This window comes from Tiliqua scincoides, chromosome 4, assembly GCF_035046505.1.
Source record: "Tiliqua scincoides isolate rTilSci1 chromosome 4, rTilSci1.hap2, whole genome shotgun sequence".
NCBI classification, from domain to species: Eukaryota; Metazoa; Chordata; class Lepidosauria; order Squamata; family Scincidae; genus Tiliqua; species Tiliqua scincoides.
The window spans coordinates 1,767,170-1,793,839 of record NC_089824.1 but is presented as its reverse complement, the minus strand read 5'-3'; the positions used below and the strand labels follow the sequence as shown (position 1 = coordinate 1,793,839).

General features: G+C 54.1%; 1 protein-coding gene across 1 annotated transcript in view; it reads right to left on the bottom strand.

Moving 5' to 3' along the window:
- TONSL (tonsoku like, DNA repair protein) overlaps nucleotides 1–25,688 on the bottom strand; it is a 32,105-nt gene extending 6,417 nt beyond the window's left edge. The window contains exons 1-21 of the mRNA XM_066623950.1: nucleotides 25,640–25,688; nucleotides 21,543–21,638; nucleotides 18,961–19,103; nucleotides 18,083–18,266; nucleotides 15,147–15,276; nucleotides 13,881–14,052; nucleotides 12,767–12,881; nucleotides 12,515–12,663; nucleotides 11,434–11,586; nucleotides 11,126–11,251; nucleotides 9,541–9,736; nucleotides 8,212–8,273; nucleotides 7,211–7,300; nucleotides 6,071–6,143; nucleotides 5,763–5,926; nucleotides 4,913–5,036; nucleotides 3,487–4,250; nucleotides 3,024–3,100; nucleotides 1,386–1,557; nucleotides 895–973; nucleotides 234–535 (exon numbers count right to left, since the gene is read on the bottom strand). Coding sequence (XP_066480047.1) covers nucleotides 234–535; nucleotides 895–973; nucleotides 1,386–1,557; nucleotides 3,024–3,100; nucleotides 3,487–4,250; nucleotides 4,913–5,036; nucleotides 5,763–5,926; nucleotides 6,071–6,143; nucleotides 7,211–7,300; nucleotides 8,212–8,273; nucleotides 9,541–9,736; nucleotides 11,126–11,251; nucleotides 11,434–11,586; nucleotides 12,515–12,663; nucleotides 12,767–12,881; nucleotides 13,881–14,052; nucleotides 15,147–15,276; nucleotides 18,083–18,266; nucleotides 18,961–19,103; nucleotides 21,543–21,638; nucleotides 25,640–25,670 — 3,402 coding nt within the window. The 5' untranslated portion in view covers nucleotides 25,671–25,688. The remainder of the gene's footprint in view (nucleotides 1–233; nucleotides 536–894; nucleotides 974–1,385; nucleotides 1,558–3,023; nucleotides 3,101–3,486; nucleotides 4,251–4,912; nucleotides 5,037–5,762; nucleotides 5,927–6,070; nucleotides 6,144–7,210; nucleotides 7,301–8,211; nucleotides 8,274–9,540; nucleotides 9,737–11,125; nucleotides 11,252–11,433; nucleotides 11,587–12,514; nucleotides 12,664–12,766; nucleotides 12,882–13,880; nucleotides 14,053–15,146; nucleotides 15,277–18,082; nucleotides 18,267–18,960; nucleotides 19,104–21,542; nucleotides 21,639–25,639) is intronic.
- Nucleotides 25,689–26,670: the final 982 nt, after the last annotated feature.

Below are 26,670 nucleotides of genomic sequence, written 5' to 3'. Positions count from 1 at the left end.
TTCTTGTCTTGGGCCTGTCCATAATGTCTTCACTCAGCCTCTCCATCACCTCTCACTTCCCAGAACACCTTGACTCCAGCCCTGTTCACAGTGCTGCTACACAGTGCCCACCCCCCTCCCGAGGTGTACTGGTTCCACATTTTAAACACAGGTGCAGCACCCACTCCCAGTACCTCTAAGGCACTGCGGTTCAACTCCATCATCTGGAGTGCCAGGTGTCCTCTCCCATGTACCTGCCAGGGACTGGAGTCAGAGGGTCCTGCTGCCAGCTTGCACAGGCCTTCAGGGCCCAGCCGGTTGGCTGAGAGGTCGAGCCCCTTCAGGCGGGGCAGGGTGCCAATGCAGGCCAGCAGTTCCTCAGTCACGTCATCGCCCAGACTGGTCCCAGAGAGAGAGAGCCGCTGAATGTTGGTCTGCAGCTTGAGTGCCCTCAGGAGCGGGGTCAGTTGGAGGCTGCCCAGAGCCACACCAGAGGCGCTGAACAAGGGGCCCGATTCCTGGTGCTCCAACATCTTCAGGAGCAGCCAGTGCTCCTCTGCCAGCCAGGAGAGGGAGAAAGAGGGAGTCCGCCATATGTTATCCAGAGCAAGAGCTTTGCTCACTGGGGCGGTTGCCCCAGCAACACCCATGAGGAGAAGCCCTCTGTGCTTCCTCTATGGGGTAGCAGTTGGAAGCAGCTCCCTATGGCACAGGCAAGGCAACCAGTGAGCAGCCCAAAGAGAGGGAGAAAGCTCAGCCACGCCATCACATCCCACACAGACCAAGGCCCCCCCCCCCATAGTCAACCAAGGCCACTCAGGAGGACTAACTGCCCCCACACCACTTGCCCAGGGTAACAAGTTGGCTGCCCACCCCAGAGGAAGAGCGCTGCTCTAGGGCAGTAAGGCAGCTCACCCACAGCCAGGCTCTGGCAGGCCTTGCAGTACCTCTCCACAAGGGGCGGCAGGTCCCAGGACTGCACCTCGGCCAACACCTGTTGAAGGGAAAGGGAACAGGCCTCAGAAGCGGGTTGCCAAGAGCACAATTCTGCCTCCCACACTAGGCTTCCCCTCTGCTGGACGATCCTAACCTGCCTTCCTGTGAAGTCTCACCATAGCCCCCTCCAGACCCCCAGAAGCTCCTCAAGGATTAGGAGCCAGTGGCAACAGCAGCACAGCCCAACTGCTGGTCAGCAGTAAGTGATGCCAACTGGCGTGATCGGGGAAGCCAGGTCTACTCTGGGTGCATGCAGTTCCAAGAAAGCTGCCCCGCTCACGTGCGTCCTGCAAGCACTGGGGCCTGGTTTCCCTAGGGCTCCACCTCCAAAGCAGCTGCCCTTCCCCCAGCCAAGGGTTGGGGTCTTTGAGAGAAGAGCTGCCCACCCTCTCCCCTGCCCTGCTGCTCACCTCCTCGTTACTTTGCAAGACATCCACAATGAGGTCCTGGGGGGCCAGGAGGGCTCCTTCCTTCTTCAGGGTCAGGCGGGGCAGCAGCCCAGAGGTCTGGTAGTAGCGCTGGGAGGCCTGCTCTGCCAGCCATGACACAAGGTGCCCCTCGCTGCTGCTGCTGCTGCTGCTGCTGCAGAGAAGGGGAAGGAGGCTCAAGCAGGAGGGCTTCTTGCCCGTCCCCTCCACGTGTGAAAAACTGCCACGCCTGGCCCTGGCAGCAGCCTCAACCTCCCCACCACAGCTCCTCCAACTGCAGCGGATCTCACTCACTCCCCACCAGGCCACACTCAACAGCGCAGAGGAAAGATCAGCCTGTGAGAGGCAGACCTGCCTGCGTGTGCAGCGATTCTCAGTCCACATGAGGACTGGACCTGGCTCTTTGGCAGGACTGCTCGGTCTGCAGCACGGAACTCTCAGCCAGACCAGCATCCCTTCTGCCACTGACTCCAAGACTACCTGCTGCTTCCAGCATCACTGCCAGCCTACCCCTGAACACCCACTGAAGGGAGCCATAGTAAGAGAGCAGCCTGCCTTCTCTCCTGCTTATGGGCTTTCCCGAGGCAGCTGGACTGGGGGGATCCAATCAAAGGCCCAGCAGGGTTCTGCTTGTGTTATGTTTTCTCTCTCTGGTTAATATTGCTAGACCAAAGCAGGCAGTGTCAGCTGGGAGTGGCCTTCGTGCACGCCCCTCAATAAGAACTTAAGAAAGAAAACCCCAGCCTGATCAGGCCAAAAGCCCATCTAGTCCAGCCTCCTGTATCTCACAGTGGTCCTTCAGATGCCTCGGGGAACACTCAAGACAACAAAACACCTGCATTCTGGTGCCCTCCCTTGCAGCTGGCATTCTGCGGTAGCCTACCTCTAAAATCATCTGGCTTGTAACCTGATGGACTTTTCCTCCAGAAATTTGTCCAATCCTGTTTCTAAAGGTGACTAGGTGTGATGCCATCACCACATCCTGTGGCAAAGAGTTCCACAGACAAGTTTCACACTGGGTAAAGAAATATTTTCTTTTGTCTGTCCTAACTATCCCAAAACTCAATTTTAAGGGATGTCCCCTGGTTCTGGTGTTGTACGAGAGGGAAAAGAACATCCCCCTATCCACTTTATCCATTCGCTGCATAATTTTGTATGTCTCAATCAGGCCCCCTTGCAATGGTCGGGTGCGAGGCTGGTGGAGACCGGTGGGCAGAGCTGCTCACTGGCAATCTCGGCCTTTGGGAAGTTGCACCCCTGGGAGCCCACTGGGCTCTGCCCCCCATTAGCAGCCCTCAAAGACATTTATCTGGGGTGGTTTTCATGATTATGCTTAAGGGGTTTCCTCCTTCTTGGGCTGTTCTTATCAGAATGTTTTTGATTTTACTTTATACTTTAGAATTATGTTGTGAGCTGCCTCAAGTCTCTGAAAATGAGGCAGGGCATATGTTTGATAACAAATAAATAAGGGGAGGGAACCTCCGTGGAGCAGCCAAAGACTGAGTCAAAGTCGGACGAATATGTGATGTGTGGCAGATCTTGAGGACCCCTCTGCGTGTGGGGGGAGTAGGCACCTCTCCAGGCATCATGGGTGTCCTGGGAAACTGCCTGTCTCCTTACCTGTGTGGCACAGGAATAAGGAAGACGTTATCCTGCACCTGAACACGAACCCGAATCGGCAGTGGGGGAGCAGGGAGCTGCAGGGAGAGAAAAATCGATGAGGCCCATGTGAACTGCTCAGCTGCCCCCTTTCCAGAGGGGCACATGTGGCTGCCTTGCACTGAGCAGCCGCTCTCCAGGGTTCCCACCAGTTGTCCTGAGTTCAGTCTAGAGAGGGAATCTGGGACTTGAGTACTGCCAGTGAGCGACAGCCCCACCCACCCTCCAGGAGAAAGGAGAGCTGTTTTGGGTCAGGTGATCATGGGACTAGCGGAAGGGGGGGAGTGAGCGGTGAAAGGCTGCCCCTTGCCTCAAACTGCTGAGGCCTTGGATGGTGCCACAACCATTCCCCTGGGGAGGTCAAGGAACTCGCTCGCTTTGCCAGAAGTCAGCCAGACCTGACTCACTCCCACCAGCAACTCACCTGGGTCACCCGCAGTGGGGGACTCTCCCTGCTCTTGGCCCCCTCACTGAGCCGGGTGCTGTCGCCTGCCCCCGCAGGGCTGCTGGCCTCAACTACATGCTCCGGGTTCCCCACAGCGTTGGCCTCGCGGGTCCTTCCCAGGGGGATCCTGTCCACAATCTGAGTGAGGCGACTTTGCCTGCTTCGCCACCGCCTCTTCCTGGAAGCCTCGGGGGGCCGGCAGGGGATTCCCTCGTCGTTCTCCGGCTCTGTGCTCTCTTCTGACTCAGACCCTGACTCTTCTTCCTGACCTGGGCGGGTTCTCTTGCGGGGCCCCTGGTTCAGCCCCAAGTCATCATCCAGCCAGTCATCCCCCACGTACTCCTCGGGTGGAATCAGGGCTGGTCCCTCTGGCGGCCTTCGGCGTGCTGTACTGGGCAGATGACGTGACTGGGCGCTGCCCAGGCCACGCATGGCTGCCCGGTACTCAGCTGGAGCAGCCAGCTCTGTCAGTGCTGGGGCCGGCCTCCCCTCATCCTGCGGCAGTTTCTGGCCAAGCAGCCGCTGCCTCTTTGTGACAGGCTTCAGCGGAGCCACACAGTCCTCCTCCAGCTCCTGCTGGCCCCTGCAGGTCTTGCCAAGGCCCCGCTCTTCTCTGCTGTTCTGCCTTGGGACCCTGGGAGATGGGAGGGCAGGGTTTGGAGGGCCAAAGACGTGGGCTTCTGAGAGCTCTGCATCGAACAGTTGACTGGCCTGCTCAGCTGGTGGGTTCGGAGGCCTGGTGCCTGGAGGGGTACAAACAGGACAGCCTGACCGAGCGCTCCTGTCCCGTGACTGGCTCCTAAGGGTAGCAGGCACAAGCAGAAGACCAAAGCATGACCGCGGAGACCCTGGTCTGGCAGACAGCAGAGCCCAGGAGACATCATTTGGAGCAGGACCTCTCTCTGGAACGCAAGGGTCAGAGGAAGGAAAAAGCCCCAGCCACACACCCCTGCAGGACCAAAGGGCTATTCCAGTCATTGGGGTGGCCCAGTGCTCAGGGAGGGCTCTCAGTCTACTCCTGACTCCCAGAACAAGCAAATACCAGGGCAGTGATTTTGAACCAGTGTGCCGTGGCACATTGGTGTGCTGTAAATGGTTCACAGGTGTGCTTCAGGAATTAGGGGGAGGATCATTTATTAGTAGGGCCACTGGGAGATGGGAGCCCCCTGCTGGCAGCACAGTGTTTCTTGTTAGTTGTCAAAAAACTAATGGTGTGCCCTGGCAATTTTAGTGCTTTGTCAGTGTGCTGCGAGATGAAAAAGGCTGACAACTGTTGGACTAGGGCAAGCTACCACCAACCCATCCCAAAAGAACAAGGCAGTTCATGGGCTGCCAGAAAACCAGGAACTGTCTCCCCACCACCAGGCAACACAACAGCTCTGCCACAGCCTCCTTGCTGGCTCACCTCTGCTTGCCATGGCCTTCCGGAGCAGGTCCTCCATGGCCCTGCAGCGCATACGAGTTTCCTGGTCCAGATCCCTGCCATAGAGCTGCACCCAGTTCTGGAGGGTGCCCAGGGGATTCAGGCCCTACACAAGGGAAATGCAGGCAGGGTTGGCACTCAGCAGAACAAGAAGTCCAGCCAGACCGCCCAGGAGGGCCCACAGCACAACTGGAGCTACTCGGTAGGCAGTGCACACCTGCAACACGAAGAAGCACCTGACCCGCCTCACGCTCCCTCTAGGAAAGAGACTAGCTGAAACAGCAGGGCACCAGAGCTTCCAGGGCACCAAGCTGCCATCAGAGGAACCCTTTCCCCCAAGGAAGCTGTGCCTGCAAACCGAATGAAAAGGGGAAGACACGACAAGGCAGGAATCCATCGGAAGCTCTGACAGCAGAAAGATGAAGAGGAAACCTGAGAGCGTTAATCAGCTCAAGAGACCGGCCATGTGCTACAGGCTCAGTCCGAGTGGAACTTGGGGGGGGGGGTGGGCTGACAAGCCAGTATGGAAAGCAGGAGGGGTTCCAAGGACTGGTGGTCCACTCAGCTGCAGCTTTAAACCCCAGGAGGCTTCTATCTAGATGGCAAAAGGGGGAGAAGAGGGAGAAGCATGGGAAGAGGGGTCTGTGACCACAGACAAGTACGGACATCAGTCGGCAAGCCACATCGGGGAGGGCACAGCAACTGCAGGGGATGTCAGCCCACTCAAGTTCTGGAACCCCTCAGCACGCCTGGGCTGGAGCCTGGGGGACAGAGGCCTCCCTCCCTGCCCGGCTGTCACCACCTCTGGCTCCCACCTCTCTCAGGCCCTCACCTTGGCATTGCGCAGCAGCACCGACGCGCCCCTCTCGACCAGAAGCTCAGCCACATCAAAGTGGCCGCAATTCAGGGCATCGTGCAGGGGGGTGATGCCCTCGCACCCAGGCCCCCCAGGGTCATCAATGGCAGCCCCGCGGTCCAAGAGCAAACGGACAATCTCTGGAGGGAGGAAGAGTTGAGGGGTTCATGTCTGACACAGCCCAAACTCACACCTGGAGAGGCGACTCTCTTCTTCTGGCCAGAGATCAAGCTTCTAAGGCTCCCCAGAAAAATCCTGCCCTCTCCTCACTTACCAGCACTTACCCAGATGCCCGTGGTTGCAAGCCTCATGCAGCGGGGTCCAACCACAGTAGTCTCGTGGGTTCAGAGGGTGACCCTGAGGCAAGGACAAGGAATGTAAGTAGACAGTGATGTGATAGTCAGGAGGGGAGTGCAAGGAGGAAAAAGGTTCCCCTGCCCAGCACCTTGTACCAACTGGGGTGCAGCAAACAGCTGCCTCTCTAGGCCTAGCATGGTTGAGACAGCACCTGTGGTCCTCCAAGCAAAGTCCCACCGACCATTGTAAGTTGTCTCATTTTGGAAGCAGGGCCTGACCCTGGTCTCATAACCTGATTTGTTAATGAACTGCAGCTTAGCCAGGTTTAGATGCAGTGTCAAATCATGGTTTGTTCTAAGCCACAAATTGAAGCTGCTGACTTCCTCTCTGCAGATGCAAAAGGAAAGGGGGACACGTCAGCCCGAGGCTTGTGCTAGTAATGAAGGTTTAATCATGGTTAGTACGATGACTGAACTCATCCCAGTGCCCAGGAGACTAACCAGGGTGGGCTCCAAAAAACAACCCTGGTCCAGGAATGATGGCCAACCCTGAGGCGACACTCAGGAGATTCTGCTTCACACAGCTTAGAATCCACCTAGGGCACCAGCTTCACAGCAACAACCACTTTGAGCCTGTCCCTCACGCAAGCCCTGCACTTGGGGACTAGCACACAGTTGTGGGGGGGGAGGGGGCGCAAGCACGACAGCTGCAGGCAAGCAGCTAACTAACCTAAGCGGATTGCCATGTGCAGCTCTAAAGCAGCATGAAGGCAACTGACAAGTATCTCAAAGCAAGTGCTCTTTATTCCTATAGCAGACGGACGCTGGGATGTATTCATCTAGAAAGAGACAGAAGGGAGACCACAAGGCCTGGCGAAGAAGGGGAGACCGTGGCATGGCCACATGCACAAGAACTGGGCTTTGCCACAGACGACCAGAGAGGGGCTTCCCAGCAAAGGTGGGCTTCAAGCAGGGATCTGAGGACAAGAAGTGCCATGCAGCCGTTCCAAGCAGAAAGGGCAGCAAGAGAGGAAGGGCGAGGGAGAGATTGGCTTGCTGCCCACTTTGTTTGGGGGTTGACATGCTGTCACCTGCAAAGCCCCAAAGGCCCTCCCTTTGGCGACTCACCTTCTCCACGAAAAACTGCACTCGGCGCAGGTTCCCTTCGATGCAGGCTCGGTGCAGCAGTGTCTCGCCCCGGTCATTGCGCTGGTTCCACTGAGGGGAGAGGGTTGCAAACTCTGGCAAAGGAACACCGCCGTCCCCTTGCTCCCCTTGAGTCCCGAGGCTGAGAGTGCCCCCCTGCCTTGCTCGCCAAAGCCCAAGGGCTCCCTGGGCTTAGATTCCATTGGCGGTGGCCCCCAGTCAAACCCTCTGGGGGCAGCTCCTGGTTGATCCCCAGCACATGACAACCAGAAACTGATCAACTCTGGCTGCCAAACAGCTGCTTGGTCATTGCAGCCAATGACTCTGATTCTAGCACCACGAATGGGCATCAAACCTCAGTGTCAGGAGGCAAACGACAAGTCCCCAGCCCGCCCTCCCACCTGCTGCTCTGGTCAGCATTTCGTGCGTGTCTGGGTTTTCTAAGGGGAGTTAGAAGATGATCAGTGCAGCAGTAGAAGAAGGAAGTAGAAGCAGTGCTGGGGGAAGAAGGGTGAATGGGGAAAGTCAGCATGCTGCGAGTCTCTCATTCAATACCAGAGCAGTGCACTGGAGGGAGAGAGCGTGCCAGACTTCAGGGAAGTGGTGGGAAGATGGGATGCCTCTCTCCTCATTATCGATGGGGGGCATTCACCTGCCCCCTTCCCTCCCACTTTACCCACCTATGGGCACACGCATGCTCCAGAGGCAGCACAGGTGGTGTGGAGGATGGGCCATCCCCATGCTTAACTCTCCCTAGATTCTCTTTGCCTCTGTTTCTCCCATGACACAACAGGATGCTGTGCAGGGATGCCAATGGAGCCCTGCCTGCCTTCCAGACCAGCCCCCCATCCACAGCCAAATGCCTCTGGATCAGCAGCCACACCTTCCAGCTAAGGTACTTGACAGATCACTCCTGCTTCCTGACCTGGAAGCACCAAACTCACTAGCCCAGCAGAGCTGAGGAAACCGTAGGCTTGCCTTACCTTGGTGAGCCTGCGCCGACCAGAGACACTTTTCCCATACTCCTCTGCAGCGTCCTCTCCATCTGGAAGAGAGACAACAACGTGAGGACAGCTAGGCTACTTCAGACCATACACCCAGCAGCTAAGGGTTCCTTCAACCAGCAGGGCCCCAGAGAAGTCCAGCACACAGTCTACACCCCAGGTAGGCAGAAGCCAACTGTCAGGGTTCCCTCTAAGCTGCGCAGCTGCACCACTCAAAGCAGAGTCCCACATAGCTTCTATTTACAGCATTTTGGAGCTCCGCGTTGGTGATGATGTCATCGATGAACATTCCAGAGCTGCCTCTGCACAGACCTACATGGACTCTGCAAGCTCTATCAAAATTACAAGGAACACTGCCTACTGTCTCAGCCAGAACAGCCACTGATTTCTGTGACATGGCCAACCACCGCCTATTTATATATGCAGTCATCCAAAGCTGTATAAAAGTAATTTCTCCCCATAAAATCCAGTGGCAGTGAGTTCTACAGATTCATTCCTAGCCTTTAAGCTGCTGTATGTTTATTTCAGTGGATGACCTCAGATTTTATAATACAAGAGGCTAATTATGGGACATCTTATAGCAGGGACAGACAGGGCAAAATAAAACTATGCTCAGAAATACACCCTTTGAATTGCTAGCCTTCTCTACTTACTCTGTCAAGTTTTAACCTCTTAAAGAAAATGTTATCCATGTCCAGTGACAAACTGTGAAACTGTCCCATTGGGTTAAGTCTAAAGAAACAGTCGCCAAGGAAGTCAGCTGCCCCTTCCACAAATCAACACTGCGCTTCATCCCTCCCTGCCGTGGTTCTCCACCGCACACCCTCCAGACGCACAAAACAGAACCATCCACGCCACATACTATACAAATAATTTCAATGCTGCCGCAACACACACACACACATCTTGTGTTCATGCATGCATTTGGCCCTCACCGGATGGGAACCTGTCGCCCCAGCCCCCGCCACTCCTTCCTGCCCCCAAATGCTTCTAGAGTCAAAGTACTGAGAGTGCAATGCTTCATGCTTCCTCTGCAAGGAAGATCCTCACTCTGAAAACATGGTACATAAATAAAACAAACACTGCCATTCTCAGTCGTTGTCTCCACCCTGTGCTGCACTTCTGCCAGCTCTGGGCTGACTGTGAGGAAGGTCCTGGGCACAGAGCAGGGCCTCGCATGCCAACCCCAAACTCTTCCCACCCCCCAGAAGGGTCCAGAGCAATCTGCCGGCCAGCTCCCTTGAGCCAGACCCCAGCGCCACTCCCCCAGGGGACGATCCTGAGGCACTGCCAACATCCTGCACTCACCGCTCTCGGAGAGCTCCAGGTCGCTCTCGTTTAAGGGCCCAGTGCTCTGAGACTCCTCTTCCTCCTCCTCGCTTATCTCCCCATCTGAACACCAGCCTTGGGATTGACGGAGACTCTGCAGCTTGGCCAGAACATCCGCAGCCTCGGGGCGCCCACAGCGCTTCTGTGAGGCATGGAAGTGCTGCAGAATCCGACACTGAGGCAAACAGTCCAGTTTAGACAGACAGAAGACCCCCAAGACCTAGCTTACATTTCAGCCTACTCTTCACACATCAGAAGACCTGCACCTCCTCTTGCTCGCTTTCCCTGAACTGGACGTCTTGTCCTCACTGGCTCAACTCCCACCTCCTGAATGCTGCAAATTTGTGCCCCGATTTCTGCCTGCTCTCCATTTTTTTGGCCCAGCCACACACCACCAGGCCTGAGAACTCCCCCAAGACCTTGCCAAGTATCCTCTCTGGAAAACACTGACTGTTCTGTCAAAGCAGGTGGTCAACACAGGGAAAACCCCTGTGCTAGAAAGTGCTACATGCCTGGGGGAGAAGTAGAGCCCCCCTCCCACCACACTATCTGCCAGACCAGTGCCTTTGCATTATTTCCTTCCCTGAAACGAGCAGGCACAGGCATCCCTGCTAGCCAGAAGGGCTGTTTGCATGTTATGCTGCACTCAGGTACAGAATATCCGTACCCAGGTGCACATTTCCATGCAAATGACTATAACCAGGTGAGCAATTCAGGTACATTGCACACAGACTGTACTGGCATTGAATGCAACACATGAAAAACTGCCCAGGAACGGAATGATGACGATTGTACCTGGATACAGTTCAGTGTATAAATAGTTGTAGAGATGCTGAGAATCACAATATACTGTGGAGGCTGCCTGGTGATCACCCCATTTTTTAAATTTTCAGCAAAGGAAGGCACAACTCGCTATCATACAGCACACAGATTTATAACATGGCATCTATTGGCTATTGTTAATGGTCCAAACAGATAAAAGCTTCAAAATAAAGGACAGCCACTAGACTGGGTGCATCATCTGCTCATGTCCAATGTGGTTACCATTCATTTCAAAGAGCAGAGGAAAGGGATGAGTTTAAAAGAAGCAAAGAGGTTATTTAGGAGAGTCAGATTCCTTCAGGAAAGGTCAAAGGGCAATACCCAGAGTAGCTGTGGGACATACTGTGTCCAGGCCTCCGGACATAAATGGCACAAAAAGATGTCTGCCAGCAGTTAAACAGCAAGCTCTAAGAGACCAACAGAGACAAGAGAGCTCCTTTGACGTCTCAAAGTCTCACCCAAATGACAAACAGAACGTTTGCAAAATGAAGATCTCCATGTACAGAAACACCCAATGCATTGCAGCCTATGTTCTTAAGTTCCAACAGGTATTTAAAACCAAGGCTGGAATTGTGGCAAAGAGTGCGAGTTTGAACCAATCTCTGCTTTGCCTCAGCCATGACCTTCATTGAGTGGTGTGAGGCCTGGACTTCGCAAACTGCAATCTTGGGGTAACACTGCTCATCTACCTTTAGGCATCTCATCCTATCACACACACCCTTGATCTCTTTCCATTGTTCACCTGCAGTTTGGGGCTGTGGGCTCTCTCAGCACACTGCAGAGCGGTCTGGAAGCACTGCTGCAGATCCTCGTAGCTCTCCCTGGCCTCCTCTTTGGCCAGGGCAATGTTCAGCCATGTCTTCCCCTCCTGTTCAGTAAAGGATAGGCAGAGTTTAAGGGCTTGTCCTCATCCCACCTTCACCCAACCATGAGGCCCACAAGCCCCTCACTGTGGATAATTTGGAATTGCTCAGTGCACACATGCATCTCTTTAGCACAGGTGTGGGCATAAGTGCATCGCCTTGCCACTCACACCAGGGTCTCACTCACCTCCAAGGGGTTGCCCTGCCGCAAGGCCAGTTCTGCCCGATAGTGCTGCACTGCCTGTGCATAGTCCTTCAGGTCCCCAAAAGTGGTAGCCAAAGAGACATGGATCACAGCCAGCTCTTGCTCGGGGCGCTTCAAGAACTCTGCATGGCACAACTGGAACAAGACCACCAGTAAGAAAGAGACACCTGCCTTACTGCCTCTGGAACTTACAGCAAGATGGGCAGAGACCTCTGCTTGGATGGAGAATGTGCTGACTGGGCTGCTTAGCAAAACAGAATGGGGAATTAAAGGGGGAGCCTGTCCCCCCCCATATCTTCCTGCATCACTGGGTAGGCACAGCCCTTTCACGGTGACCCATTCTTTCAGCAAAGCCCTTCTTAAAAATCCCAGCCATCGCTCTCCAACTGATTTCTCCTTTGTCATCATTAGATGAGCACTCAAAGTTCAGTGCACACATTCTGCCAATCCACAGACCCTGACTCATGCCTGTCATTTCACCAAGCCTGGCTACCACTTCACAAAGAAAATGCTCCAGCTGAGACCCTGGCAAACTACTGCTGTTCAGGTGAACCCAACACAAGCTCACTCAGACTGCCCACAGTCATCAGAACAGTGTCCTGCTGGATCAGGCCAGCTTCTTCCACCTCCAGCAGATGCCTCTGGGAGCACACTAGAAAGCAAGGTTGCCACCTCCCACTGCCATTACTCTTGCACCTGGCACTCAGTTCAGCATGAACACTCAGCCTCACCTCAGCCTCTGCCCTGGCTTCTTGGCTGAGGGAGCTGAAAGGATTGCTGGATGGGACTTGTCCAACAGGGGGATGTGATGAAGCCCAACTTGGCTTCTTCCAGTGTCTCCCACTGTGGGGCCAATCAGTTCCACTCCAGACACAAGATTAGGTGTTCCCAGAACAATTTGCTCCAAAAGCAGAGTTAGGAAAATCTTTTTTTAAAAAGTGGATTTCTCAAACTTTCAGCCAAAACAGCCAGGCCCACTCAGCTGACATCATCACCACCTTCATTTCCAAGCCTTAATTCTTCCAAAGTGATCAGTGCTCCCAGCCCTGCCATCTCACCTCACCTGCTTTTTGTAGGCCTCCACAGACCGCTGGTAATCTGCTCCCTTGGAGAAGAGGTCTCCCAGTTGCTCACACAGGCCCAAAGCCACTTGCTGGTTGCCAGCTGTCTCTGCCTCATCCAAGGCCTGCTGCAGGCGACTCACCTTGGTGGCTGCCAGAGAGAGAAGAGGCATCCTGGAAATGCTCGGAGGTGTGGGGTGCACTACTCACATGCCACCAGCACGGGGCCAAGCAAAACAAGCTGCCCCGCTCACCATAGCGCAGACTGTGAAGGATGCTCTCCCGCTGCCGAGGCTGCTGGGAACCCAGAATGTAGGCCTTCTTCAGAGATCGCTTGGCTGCCACAAAATCCCCGAGGTTCAGCAGCACCTAAAGAGAGAACATGCACCAAGCATCAGAAAGGGGGGGCCCAACAAAGCAGGGCCCCCTTACCACCTAGAGAGGCTGGAAGCAGCTCCTGATGGCCAGGACAATGCAGTCTCTAAGTCATCCTTCTTTCCTTCGACTTGGCCTCATTTTCTATGGTGTACAGAAAGCAATCCTGCTTGTCTCCCAAACCACCCCAGGTTCCTCTCGTCCCCCCACCCTCTGGGCAGAGTGGGCTAGCACCATACTGGCACCTGAGGGAAAAAAGAAGCTAGAGATGAATGGGGGTGGCATCCAGGGCCCTCCTGGGAGACTCCTTTTGGGCACCACAGAACTCCAGACAGTTCAGAAGCTGAGTTTCAAAAACTCCATGACATGGAGACCAGGGTTCTTAACACTCCACGCAGCTCTGGATTTCTGGAATTCAATTTCTAAGCTGCTTCAAGTTCCACTTGAGCTGCTAGGATGGGGGGAGTGCCTGAAGTGAGCCCATGGCAGCTTTTGTGGAGCCCCCACTTAGTGGCAAAGAGAGCTGTTGTGTTCTGGGCCTCCCCAGGCACATGCCTGGCAGCAAAGGCTATGATGCTCTCTCCCACACCTGCTCTTCCCTCTTCCAGCTTCTCTTTGTGTGCTGCCCAAGGTGGTTAATAAGAGGGAGGGGGGAGCGAACAACAAAGAAGAGGAGGGGCCCTTAATTGGGCATGACTCTGTTCTTGAAGAAAATACCAGATACTGCCTTGAATGGGGACCCAGTTAACTCAAGTGTTGGGAAAACCCAGGCAGGTTTTGGACTGCAAAATCCACAGCTGAACCACAAGGATGCAATCCACACCCAGGTGCCTCTATTCAGGGACGGGTAGGAGCATACAGCATCCCCTCAGCCAGGCAAGCATGCACAGACCCATACCCCCACCTCTAGCCTCTGCCCAGGCAGCAACAGCTGAGAAGGGGCACAGGCACGTGCTGCACTACAAAGGCGCTGGGGGCTGCCTGTCTCCTCACCTGGGCAATGCTTGCATAGCACTCACTCTCCAGGAACTTCTCCTTCATCTTGCAGGCACATTCCCGGGCCCTCTCAAAGCAGCGCATAGCCTGAGAATGCTCTCCCTCCCGCTGGTGAATGTGGCCCAAGTTGAAATAGGCCCGGTAGAGGTCTTCGTGCAGATGAGTCTGCCTGGATGCAGGGGAGAAGAGGCAGCCTTGGATCAGCACAAAGCACTTCCTGGTAGGTCCATCCAAGCTCAGCTGCCCCTCACAAACCTGGACCTTCTCCCCGCTGACAGTCAGGGAATAAGTGGAGCTGCGCTTTGCAGTTCCCATCACCAACAGCTGTTGGACATTCCACTAACGTCCTTGCGCCACCCTTGCAGGCTGGCTTAATGATGCCTTGAGTGCACACAGTGGGGGGCCACAATGGATCGCCAAGCATCAGAAATTGGTAAGCAGGGCTCTAGGGACTCAGACGGCTGCCAAGGACCAGACTATATGAGCAGGACACCACCTAATCGGCCATTTGTCCTGGACAGGAAGCAAAGGCAGTTAGAAGCAGCCAGCACAAGACTAACTGGCAATTCTGCCCCAGCAACCTACTTGCCCAGCAGGGGGAAGCTGTCACCCTCCATCCACCCATCTCCCATCTCTCCTGGCTCAAGACAGACTGGACACCCGGGCACTGCAGACCGTGCTGAGGCATTCTGGGCAGCCTCAAGGGGAGGACAGGAAATAGGGGCCTAACTCTGTGCACACCACTGTCTGTCCCAACCAACAGGAAAAGCGTGTCCAGAGACCCTTGCCCAGCGCAAGATGGGAGAGAGGGCTTATCCTGGGTGGGTAGGGCAGAAACTCACTCCACAAGGCCTCCCTACACTGCACCCTGTAGCCTCTCCCTGTGCACCATAATCAGGGCTAAGCCATGGAAGTTGTGCAGAGGGGTCAGTCCTGTCTCTCAGGATACGGCGCACCGGTTCCTTGCAGAGGGCCCCAGAGGTGATACTTTCTTCTAGCTTGAACAGCCAGTCTTTTAAAAGGAGGATGTGGGGGGGGTGGGGAGGGAGGGACAGAGAAGTGGGGTTGCCTGGTCAGCAGTTCTGTCCGCAGTTGTGAAACACGTGGGGCTCAGTCCCAGGCAGCTAGTCCAGGAGAGTTGCACAGAAGAACCATGCCAGAGGCTAACTGCTGGCTTTGCAAACTCCAGCTGAGGAGGAAAGCAGGTCCATGCAGGGAGGGCTTGAGGAGAACTCCCCCCCCAAAGCGTAGTGCAGCACTTACTCAGAAATGTAGATGCTCTTCTTGATGTAGTAGCTGTGCTTGGCGGGGTCCATCAAGCCGTCATAAACCAAGCCCAGGTTCAGGTAGAGTCTCGCCCGCATCTCACTCAGCTCCCGCAGTGGCACTTCCCCTGAGAGAAGCAGGCAGTTCACTCTCACCCAGCGGGTGCTGATCCACACCCAAACCTCTCCCAGGTAGAGAGGATGAACGAGTGCCTCCATCCAACCCACTCTCCTTGCCTGGGCCGGAACAGGTCTGGGTAAGAATGAATGCCTGGAGTTCAAGGAGCGCCTCTCAGACCTAAGCCTCAGCCCCAGTCCTTGCAGGCCTAGCTTCAGCAGGACCACCCAATTCCACGGCAGGACAGGATGCAAAGCCCCCAGGCTGTGGCAGTTCTATGCCCACACAGAGAACACCTTAAGGTCACGGGCAGCCCAACTGTGGTGAGCCCAACTGTGGTGAGCTCTCGTGGATTGAGAACTGGTTGGAGGCCAGGAAGCAGAGAGTGGGTGTCAATGGGCAATTTTCACAATGGAGAGAGGTGAAAAGCGGTGTGCCCCAAGGATCTGTCCTGGGACCGGTGCTTTTCAACCTCTTCATAAATGATCTGGAGACAGGGTTGAGCAGTGAGGTGGCTAAGCTTGCAGGCGACACCAAACTTTTCCGAGTGGTAAAGACCAGAAGTGATTGTGAGGAGCTCCAGAAGGATCTCTCCAGACTGGCAGAATGGGCAGCAAAATGGCAGATGCGCTTCAATGTCAGTAAGTGTAAAGTCATGCACATTGGGGCAAAAAATCAAAACTTTAGATATAGGCTGATGGGTTCTGAGCTGTCTGTGACAGATCAGGAGAGAGATCTTGGGGTGGTGGTGGACAGGTCGATGAAAGTGTCGACCCAATGTGCGGTGGCAGTGAAGAAGGCCAATTCTATGCTTGGGATCATTAGGAAAGGTATTGAGAACAAAACGGTTAGTATTATAATGCCGTTGTACAAATCTATGGTAAGGCCACACCTGGAGTATTGTGTCCAGTTCTGGTCGCCGCATCTCAAAAAAGACATAGTGGAAATGGAAAAGGTGCAAAAGAGAGCGACGAAGATGATTACGGGCCTGGGGCACCTTCCTTATGAGGAAAGGCTACGGCGTTTGGGCCACTTCAGCCTAGAAAAGAGACGCCTGAGGTCTCTTGTTATCTGGTGTGCTCCCTGGGGCATTTGGTGGGGCACTGTGAGATACAGGAAGTTGGACTAGATGAGCCTATGGCCTGATCCAGTGGGGCTGTTCTTATGTTCTTAAACTACAATTCCCAGGAAGCCTTGCAGGTCTCTTGTTATCTGGTGTGCTCCCTGGGGCATTTGGTGGGCCGCTGTGAGATACAGGAAGCTGGACTAGATGGGCCTATGGCCTGATCCAGTGGGGCTGTTCTTATGTTCTTATGAGCAAGGTGAGGAGGCTTGTATCAGGGCGGGTGGTGGGAGGGGTGGCAGATACAGGATGCCTCCTTCCCACCCACTGCAGACACAAGCCACATTGACCTGCTCACTAAACATGAACAGGAATCAGATCATCCCCCTCCCTCCCCCTACTCTGTCCCCACAGGGAATTTGCAAGGAAGGAGCACTCTGCTATCCCACTCCTGCTCCATACTTGGGCAGCACTTAAAGGGACGCATTCCTTTGACATTCCTTCTGAGGACAGAGCACAGAGGAGGAGGAAGGGTGGGGAAGACTGCTGAGCACTGCCTGCTTGGTGCTTACAGCATGGGTAGGGAGAAGTGATCTGGGGCGCAGCAGTTCCTCTGAGCAAGCTGGAGCTCACCCTCTTTTCACTTTCATCTTGTTTCCGGAAGCACAACCTCCCTATTCCACGCTGCTTCCATTTCATAGGAATGGAAGGCTGGGAATCCAGACTGCTCTGCTTCTATTCACACCAAACAGCAGCAATGTGGAGCAGGGAAGGCTTCGAGGTGGAACAGGGGAATGCCCACTTGCTTGCCTGCCCTCTCCCACATTCATGGAGATGCGAGCATTTGGGGCAGGACTGAGGTGGCAAGGGTGCTGGCAGGTTTTGTGCCTGCCCTGCATAACATATGTGCTTAAGCAATGTAAAATGCTGCTGCCCACCTGAGATTACAGCCAGCATACCTGAAACCATTTCTGGCCAATGTTGCATATATGCAACAAGGATCAAAGGCATACACTTGTGGGCTGGGCAGAAATGGTTAAGGAGCATACAATGCTGCATGTGGGATTAGACTGGGCAAGGACAATGCCTCAGTGGTCCCAAGATGATGCTGACCTGGCTCAGAAACACAGAGCATACAGAGGTGCACGCCTCCCTGCTCTCTCCCTTGCTAAGAGATTCAAGCAGCAGAGGATTAGGCAAGAGGTAGGAGAGATCTTGGGTAAGTTGATTCAGGAATTAAGATTCATGGCTCATGCAAGATTTTGGCCCTCAGTTGCCCTCCCTCCCCAGCAACCAATCAGCCTCTGTCATTTTAGACCTCAGAGACTGTAAACTGTGTTAAAATTGGGTCTTAAATTTGAGTTTTTGGCAGAGACTGGAATTCTGTTTGTTTTAATGCCAAGCAGACACCTGGAACATGGCAGGGAGGAAGGGGGGGTCATCAGTAGGGAGAGGCAAACTCTGGAACCAACAGGGAAGGCCTTTGTGCTCCATCAAAAGGAGGTCTTCCAATCATGGAAATCCCCTTGGTCAGAAACCACTGACAGCCTTTGAGGTCTTGGTTTCAAAAGGCCAAGGGGTCCTGGGACTCTGTAGAAATGAGCCCATTTGCAAGCATGACAAGCAACATTCCAGGGAAGGAAGCAGAATATTTAGATAGAGCAAAGCCCAAACCACGGTGAAAACAGGGGTACAGGGAGGGAAAGAGGAGACGGCACACCTGCCCTCCACACACCCCAGCCACAAGTTGTACCTTCCAGTGTTTCCTCCAAAATTGCCAGGCTCTTCATGAAGGCTTTTTCTGCCTCCTGCAGAGCTGTCCTGGATTGGTCGCTCTCAGCTCTGAACATGTGAGTGCGGCCAATGGTGGCCCAGGCTCTCTGCTGCTCGATGTGATTGGAGAGGGACTGAGCCAGCTCCAAATGGCGGTGCTGGTGCTGCGCAAGAGACACACACATGCAGAGGAATCAAGGGCAGGCTCTCTTGGGGGAGGGGCAAGTCTATGGACAAAGGACACGTGCTGTCCCATCACAGGGGGCCCCTTTTCCAGGCACACATTTCACACTGAGAACCAGTCACCTGAACTTTTGCATAAACACAAAAACTCCAAAAAAAAAATGAGATTCTATAAGTGACATCAGACCTCATGTTGTAACAGAACCTTTAGAAGCCCCACACTTGTCATTCCCTCATCTACACCCCCACTCCTATTCCCCCCCCCACATCTGTGGGGACTCATTTACATTGCTAAGCTGCCTCTATGCTAACGAACTTTCTGGGATCAACATCTATCTATAACCAGTGAATAAATCTAAGAGAATGAGCGTGGGAAACCCTTGCAGGATGCTAGCAAGGCACACTGAGGCACATTCTCAGCTCTCAGATGTTCATCCCGTTTCTAAAGTTTCACACTGTCTCCAGGGAGGCTGACACACAAAGCAAAAGGAGGGGAGTTCTGATTGGGAGGGAGCTTGGCCACCTACTCTTGTTGCACTGCTGATCTTGGAGATGGGATACAGGAGAGGAGGCATCACCCACTTGGGCCTCAGAGCAGGCTCATGCTCTCTCAACAGAGCTGCCGCCTTCCACTCCCGTGTGACATAAGATCTAAGCACCCCCCAGCCCTCATACCTTCAGAGCTGCTTCAAAGCTCTCCAGCTCCGCCAGACACTCCCCAATTTTCCGGTGGGCCACAGCACAGCCAATGACATCATTGACACTCTCGAGGAGGCGCAGCTCCTGCCGGTGCTCCTCCAAAGCCTCTTGGAAGCAGCCTGCTCGGGACAGAGTGGGGAGCCATCAGCCGCCAAACAAAGCCTCCAACCCTACCAGGTTTCAGGCTGACCCTCCTGCACCACACATTTTGGTACCAACCAAATTCTTCACCATTTCTTGAAGACAAAACAGGTCAGAGACCCCACCCTGAAGAACCTCATCCAATGAACATCCATCTATAACTATAGCTTCAACCTCCATATCTGCTTATGCAGCATTTTCTAATAGTTCCCTTCTTTGTCATGGAGAGAAGAACCATGGGTGGGTATTTGTATTGGCAACCTTCAGTCTCGAAAGACTATGGTATTGCGCTCTGAAAGGTGGTTCTGGCACAGCGTCTAGTGTGGCTGAAAAGGCCAATCCGGGAGTGACAATCCCTTCCACACCGGGAGCAAGTGCAGTCTGTCCCTGGTCTGTCTCCCTGGCTATGGGCCTTCCTTCTTTGCCTCTTAGCCTCAGACTGTTGGCAAAGTGTCTCTTCAAGCTGGGAAAGGCCATGCTGCACAGCCTGCCTCCAAGCGGGCTGCTCAGAGGCCAGGGTTTCCCACTTGTTGAGGTCCATCCCTAAGGCCTTCAGATCCCTCTTGCAGATGTCCTTGTATCGCAGCTGTGGTCTACCTGTAGGGCGCTTTCCTTGCACGAGTTCTCCATAGAGGAGATCCTTTGGGATCCGGCCATCATCCATTCTCACGACATGACCAAGCCAACGCAGGCGTCTCTGTTTCAGCAGTGAATACATGCTAGGGATTCCAGCACGTTCCAGGACTGTGTTGTTTGGAACTTTGTCCTGCCAGGTGATGCCGAGGATGCGTCGGAGGCAGCGCATGTGGAAAGCGCTCAGTTTCCTCTCCTGTTGTGAGCGAAGAGTCCATGACTCGCTGCAGTACAGAAGTGTACTCAGGACGCAAGCTCTGTAGACCTGGATCTTGGTATGTTCCGTCAGCTTCTTGTTGGACCAGACTCTCTTTGTGAGTCTGGAAAACGTGGTAGCTGCTTTACCGATGCGCTTGTTTAGCTCGGTATCGAGAGAATGAGTGTCGGAGATCGTTGAGCCAAGGTACACAAAGTCATGGACAACCTCCAGTTCATGCTCAGAGATTGTAATGCAGGGAGGTGAGTCCACATCCTGAACCATGACCTGTGTTTTCTTCAGGCTGATTATCAGTCCAAAATCTTGGCAGGCCTTGCTAAAATGATCCATGAGCTGCTGGAGATCTTTGGCAGAGTGGGTAGTGACAGCTGCATCGTCGGCAAAGAGGAAGTCACGCAGACATTTCAGCTGGACTTTGGATTTTGCTCTCAGTCTGGAGAGGTTGAAGAGCTTATGGGTGGGTAGTTTGGTCAATAACAGCTTATTGGTCAATAAGAGCTTATGGGTGGGTAGTTTGGTCAATAACAGCAGGGTCACTGCTCAATGGTAGAGCACATGCTTTGCATCTGTAAGACCCAACTTTGGTCCGTCCCCCTCTTTCTCCAATTAGCAGGATCTCAAGTAAGAGGGCTGGAAAAGGCTTGAACTAGTGGAAAGCTGCAGCTAATCAGAGTAAACTGAAGTTTGGCCCGACTCATTTCTCATGGTGGTTTCAATATGCAAGCCAACTCCCTCTCAAACAATCATCCACTTATCTTATTTCACTTTTGAGCTTCCTGTAGCGCAGACAGATTCTGGCTGACTAGGGAATTCTCAGCCAAGGAAGCCAATAAACTGAACAGGAGGCACCAAACCAAGATGCCAAGGCACTCTCCATCCAAAAACAGGATATGCCAGTTGGACAGGGGGCAGAGCTCAGCTAGACTGTGGCATTTCTGGGTGGCTTTCAAAAAGTCACAATCTCCCTGGCCTAGGGAGTGAGAATCAGGCCAAACAAAACATAATATCATAGATGCGCCAACAGTCACCAGGCACTTTGTCTGTCTAGCTTTTGAATGACTGAGTGCAGAAAGCGATCAATAGAAGCAGAGGACTGCTGGGGGATCAGTGACCTGAAGGAGAGGGACAGTTCTGAGTGAGGACAAGCCAGCAAGAAAAGCAAGTGGCCCCACTTCTCTTCTTCCCACGGGCTGTTTCCCACCACAACCACACGGTCAGTTTAAACACCCCCCCAAACCAAACCACCCCCAGGAGACTGACACATAATGGCTGGCTAACATCCAGTTTAGTACTTCCAAAGTCGTGCTGAAGTCACATGGTGGGACTGGCCTCTGCCACTCAACAGGACCCTGACTCCAGTTGGGTGCCAGCTCTCATCAGCTTTCCCACACAGAGGAAGGGCCGCACAGAGAGGCTTTTCTCACATGGCAAGCCCCGTGCGTCAGACAACTGTGGCTCACCCTGCAGCAACAGGGTCCTTGTGGAGCCTGCATCACAGCTTCCTCCCCACAAAATGCTTGAGCTGGATGTGTGACTGGAAGCTTCAGACCTTCAGGTAAACACTCACCATGGCGAGCCAAGACCTCACCCAGCTGGTTGCAGATGGCAGCTTCCTCCTTCAGGTCCCCCTTCTGCTGGGCTTTCTCCTTATCCCTCTGGAGCTCTGTAGAGCAGGAGGAGCAGAACAATTAATTGCAGCCCAGGAGAGGGGTACAAAGCCACCCCTTTACTAAACACATGACAGCCAGAAATAAACATTCCAAGAGGCTAGCAGCACCTCTCCAGTGAGCTGGCTGAAGCTCACAATTGCAGGTGTGTGTCGGGAGAGCACCAGGACCCCAAGAAGACGACACAGGGCCAGACACCCAACTCTACCTCTCATTTCCACAGACATCAAGAAGGTTGTGCAGATCCTGAACCATACATGGCTCTATGAAGGACTAAATGTGGGCTAACAAGCTGAAGTTTAATCTAGGTCAAACAGAGGTGCCAGCACTCAGAAGTAACACTATTTCTGGAATGAGTTTGCAACCTGTTCTGGTCAGGGTCACGCTCCCCTTGATGGAACAAGTTTGCAGACTGGGAGTCTCTGAAGCCTAGCCTTGCTCCTGGAGGAACAGGTGGTGGCTGTGGAGAGGAGCACTTTTATTCAGCTGCAAAACACTCAACTTGAGACTGTTCTTGAAGATTTTCTAGTAACTTCAACTAGTATGGAAGCAGCAGCCAAGATGCTTTCGGGTGCTTCCTGGTGATAAGAGCACATCACATCTGTGCTCTTTGACCTGCATTGACTCCCAGCTGGTTTCTAGGCACAGCTTAAGGCGCTGCTAATTACCTATAAAGTCCTACTTGGCTTGGGACCAAAGTACCTGCAGGATCCTCTTCTCTGGCATGAACCTGCCTGCACACCATGATCATTGTCAGAAGTTCTCCAATTTGATTTTCATTCTATTCCCTGCACTTGCTTTATCATACATTGTTTATATTTACCTATTTTCAATGCTGTGAACTTTAAACTGCATGCTACCCTGGTGACAGCTTCCTTGGGACCAAAAAGTAGCTATAAACATTTTTTAGAATAACTAACAGATAAGAACAAGGAGGTCACTTATGATGGTGGGGATGTTTTGTCATTCAAGCAGGGGGTAGGACTAGATTCCCCTGAGGGATCCCTTCCAACTCTAGAGCTCACAGCTGTGATACACATAAGATCTTCAACACACAAATGGTACCATATCTTCCAACTTACGGGGCTTCACTGATTAAACTCATTTGGACTGCTTGCCAATGTGTTTCTGGGCCTAACTCAAGGTGCTGGTAAAGGCTTTCAAAGTCCCATACAGCTCAGCACTTTCTCCTACACATACCCATGCACCATTCCTGGTTCTGGGTCCTGTCTCTCAATGAAGGGCATCTGGTTGGGTATCAGGGATCTTATACGGTTTGATATTGTTGCTTTTTATTTATATGGAAGATTTAGCATCATACCATTTTGGAGCTTTTGTATCTGGTATGCAGAAGAAGAGCCCCACTGGATTAAGCCTAAGGTCCATCTAGCTCAGCTTCCTGTATCTCACAGTGACCCACCAAACGCCTCAGGGAGCACACAAAACAAGAGGCCTGCATCCTGGTGCATCTGGCATTCTGATGTAGCCCACTTCTAAAATCAGTAACCTGCTTATAGCCTGTCCTAGTGGCACATACAGACTGGAAAAGAAGGATAGAAATTTCTTAAATAAATAAGACTGCAATCCTAACTATCAGTTAGGTTGGCACTTGTGCTGCCCCAGGAGGATTGCAAGCATGCTGTAAAGCACATTTGCGCCTCCTTGTGTTGGCTGGGCCAGCGCAGGGACGTGCACTGGCCCATGGAGGTTGCATCCAGCCTCTGCGCTGACGCAGGGAGGGAAGGCTGTGTCAGCCGAGCTTGGCCGACGCAGGGGCCTGGGAAGGACGGGGAGGAGGCAGGAGGGAGGCATTCCAGGTTGGGGAGCAGGGGCCATTCCAGGAGGTGGGCAGGTGGGGAGAGGAAGGCAGGGCTGGGACCTGGCAGTTATGCTGGATCCCAACGCCGTTTCCTGAGCACCATGGAGCAGCTCCAAGCTGCTCCATTCTCCTCAGACTTGCATCACTTCTTGAAGTGGCACAGGTCCAAGGAGACCCATTGGGGCTGTGGTTGCTTACCCGGGGTAAAGGGAAGAGTTTCCTCTTGCCTCCAGTTGAGCCAATTCTGGCCCCAATCTTGCGCTGGATACAGCACAGGCCTACCTGTTCCAGCACAAGATAGGATGCCATGTACATTAGCCAACACCCCAAAAGAACACGTGTGTGCCCCCAATTCCCCAGTTCTGGGGAAAAGAACTGGCTGACAGAACAGGCATCTTTATCCTTGAAAAGTAAGAGTTTGTTACAAGATCTTGTAATGACCACAGGTGTGGGTGACTTTAAAGGGGAGTAGCCAAGTTCCTGGATGACAAGGCTATTAAGAGCTATATGGAATCTCAAAGCTCAGAGGAAACACGTTACAGATTCCCAGGTGCTGAAGCAAGGTTCTTGACTTTCCTGTCCTGCTTATGGGTTTCTCACTGTGAGAAGCAAGATGTTGGCACTCTGGTCTGATCCAACAAGGTGTTTCACATGTTCATCTCCAACATGATGAAGACCAGATACCCCAGGCTTTCCTTACTTGTGCCACTGGATGATTTTCTGCAAGTCTGTTTCTCATATACTCATGAAAACCTGTACAAAGGCCTAGCCCAATACAGGGGTGGCACACCTGTCAACTTAATTTTATTTTTTGCATTTTCATACCAACCTCCCTCCAAAGAGCTCAAAGTGGTGAGACTGAGAGATAGTGCCTGGTCCAAGCTCAGCCAGGAAGCTTCATGACTGAGTGGGGATTTGAACCTTGATCTAAGTCCCAAACCACTACAAAATCCTAGCTCATCAATCTTTCAACTTTAGGGCTCAAGGTCCTTTAACAATTGTGCAGAGGAGGGAATTTCAGCAGGAGCAGATGGTCATCTGTGAGATGGATGTCAAGTTGCACAGATGGCAGATGCCAAGCAGCACCTGCTGAAATTCCCTATGTGCAGCTGTTAAAGGCCTAGGAGCCCAAGAGCTGACAGGTTGGCCACCCTGCACCTTTTCTTGGTTTACCATAGGAACGGGAGAGGGTTGCATAGCTCCATTTCTCTAAATGCAAGTGGGAAGGTTTCCATTTCCTCCTCTTACAGATCTGTTGCCAGAACCTCGAGATCACAGATGCTGAGGATTCTGCACTCCGAGTGACAAAGTGCCCCCTGTGTGTCAGCACTGATGGGGGGGCCTCTTTGCTTAATGGTGCAGGGACTGCCTCGGTTGCCCGTGAGGACATAATAAGAGCCCCGCTGGATCAGGCCATAGGACCATTTAGTCCTGCTTCCTGTATCTCACAGCGGCCCACTAAATGCCCCAGGGAGCACACCAGATAACAAGAGACTTGCATCCTGGTGCCCTCCCTTGCATCTGGCATTCTGACATAACCCATTTCTAAAATCAGGAGGTTGCGCATACACATCATGGCTTGTAACCCGTAATGGATGTTTCCTCCAGAAACTTGTCCAATCCCCTTTTAAGGGCATCCAGGCCAGATGCTGTCACCACATCCTGTGGCAAGGAGTTCCACAGACCAACCACAAGCTGGGTAAATCTGCCCAGTCCAGGGACTTGTGTTGGGTGGGGAGACAGGTTTGGCAGAGCCTCCCACCGGAGCCCTTCGGAGAGCGCCGCTGCCGTGGGAGGCCCCCAAGCACCCACCAGCCACGCGCCTTGCCAGCCTTCTCTCTGCGTTGCGCGAGGGTGGTGGGTGCTTGGGGGCCTCCCACGCGGCGGCGCTCTCCGAAGGGCTCCGGTGGGAGGCTCTGCCTCCCCACCCAGGCCCCTGGTCCAGTCCCCTCTCAAAGGCACCCAGGCCAGACGCCGCGTCCAGTGGCAGGGAGTTCCACAGGCCGATCACATAGGATCAGGCCAAAGGGGGCCCACCAGAGGCCTGAGGGAGCGCACAAGCCACAGCTGCCGGGCCGGGCTGACCTCGACCCTGCGCTCGTGGCTCGGCTCGGCCCGGCCCAGCCGCCCCTGGACCCCCGATCCGCCCGCGCCCGCGCCCGCGCCCCCGCCACTCACGGCGCAGCTCCCGCTCGCGCGCGCCCCTCATCTCCAAGCCTCCGTCCGCCTCCTCCGCGCCAAATTCCGTCCCGCTCAGCCGGGCCTCCTCATTGGCCGGCCGCGAACGGCGCGCTCCCATTGGCCGGTGGTCGTCCGAGGCTCCGCCCCTCCGCGGGAAGGCTCGCGCGAGAGCAGAAGCGCCCCTGGCCACGGGGGGAGGCGGACCGCTTCTCCCGGCCACGCCTCTTTCCCTGGAGCAGCCCTGGAGGCAGAGCTCAGAGGGACCCCTCGAGGGAGCCGCCCGCCCAGAGTCTGACAGCCCCATCCTGTCCACACTTTCCCGGGAGCAAGCCCCATTCATTCTAACGGGACTTACTTCTGAGTAGACACGCACAGGCTTGGGCTCCAAGCGCTCAGGCGTTTCTCCAAGTGAGGCAGCTGCCTCCTGTGCCTCCCCCGCCCTTGGGGGACCCGGCTCCAGAGGGAGGAAGCCGCCCACGGGCACATGGGAGACCTCGAAGTCACCTGCACTGCAGACCCGCAGGGAGAGCGGCCACGCCAGGCACCCAGAGCGGTGGCATAGCTGGAGGGGGCGGAGCAAAACAGAGCCATAGGGCCTCCGCACTGAGGCTCCCTGCCAGGATGGCTCCCCCGCCCCCCTCCAGCTACGCCACCAACCCAGAGAGAAACTCCTTCTGCAGGAAAGAAGCGGCAGCTGCAGAGCGCAGCAAGAGCACCAACTTCGGTGCAACAGACACAGTCAGTGGTGCCTGTTCTGCTTCGCAGAGGGAGCAGAGCACAGCTGCGTCTGTCCCACCACCTGGGCCAGAGCCGGGCTGAGAGGGGTCGAGAGTCCTTCTCATCCAGGACCCCTGGAGCCAGTGGCGTAGCTAATGATTGTGTAGCCCAGTGCCCAGTTCAAAATGTTGCACCGGTAGTGACATCACACCCAGGCTTTTCAAAAAGTGAAAATTGGGAGGAACCCAACTCCTCCCCAGCAGCTCACCCCCAACTTGCTCTGCTGCCTCCCCCCAGTCAGTGACACAGAT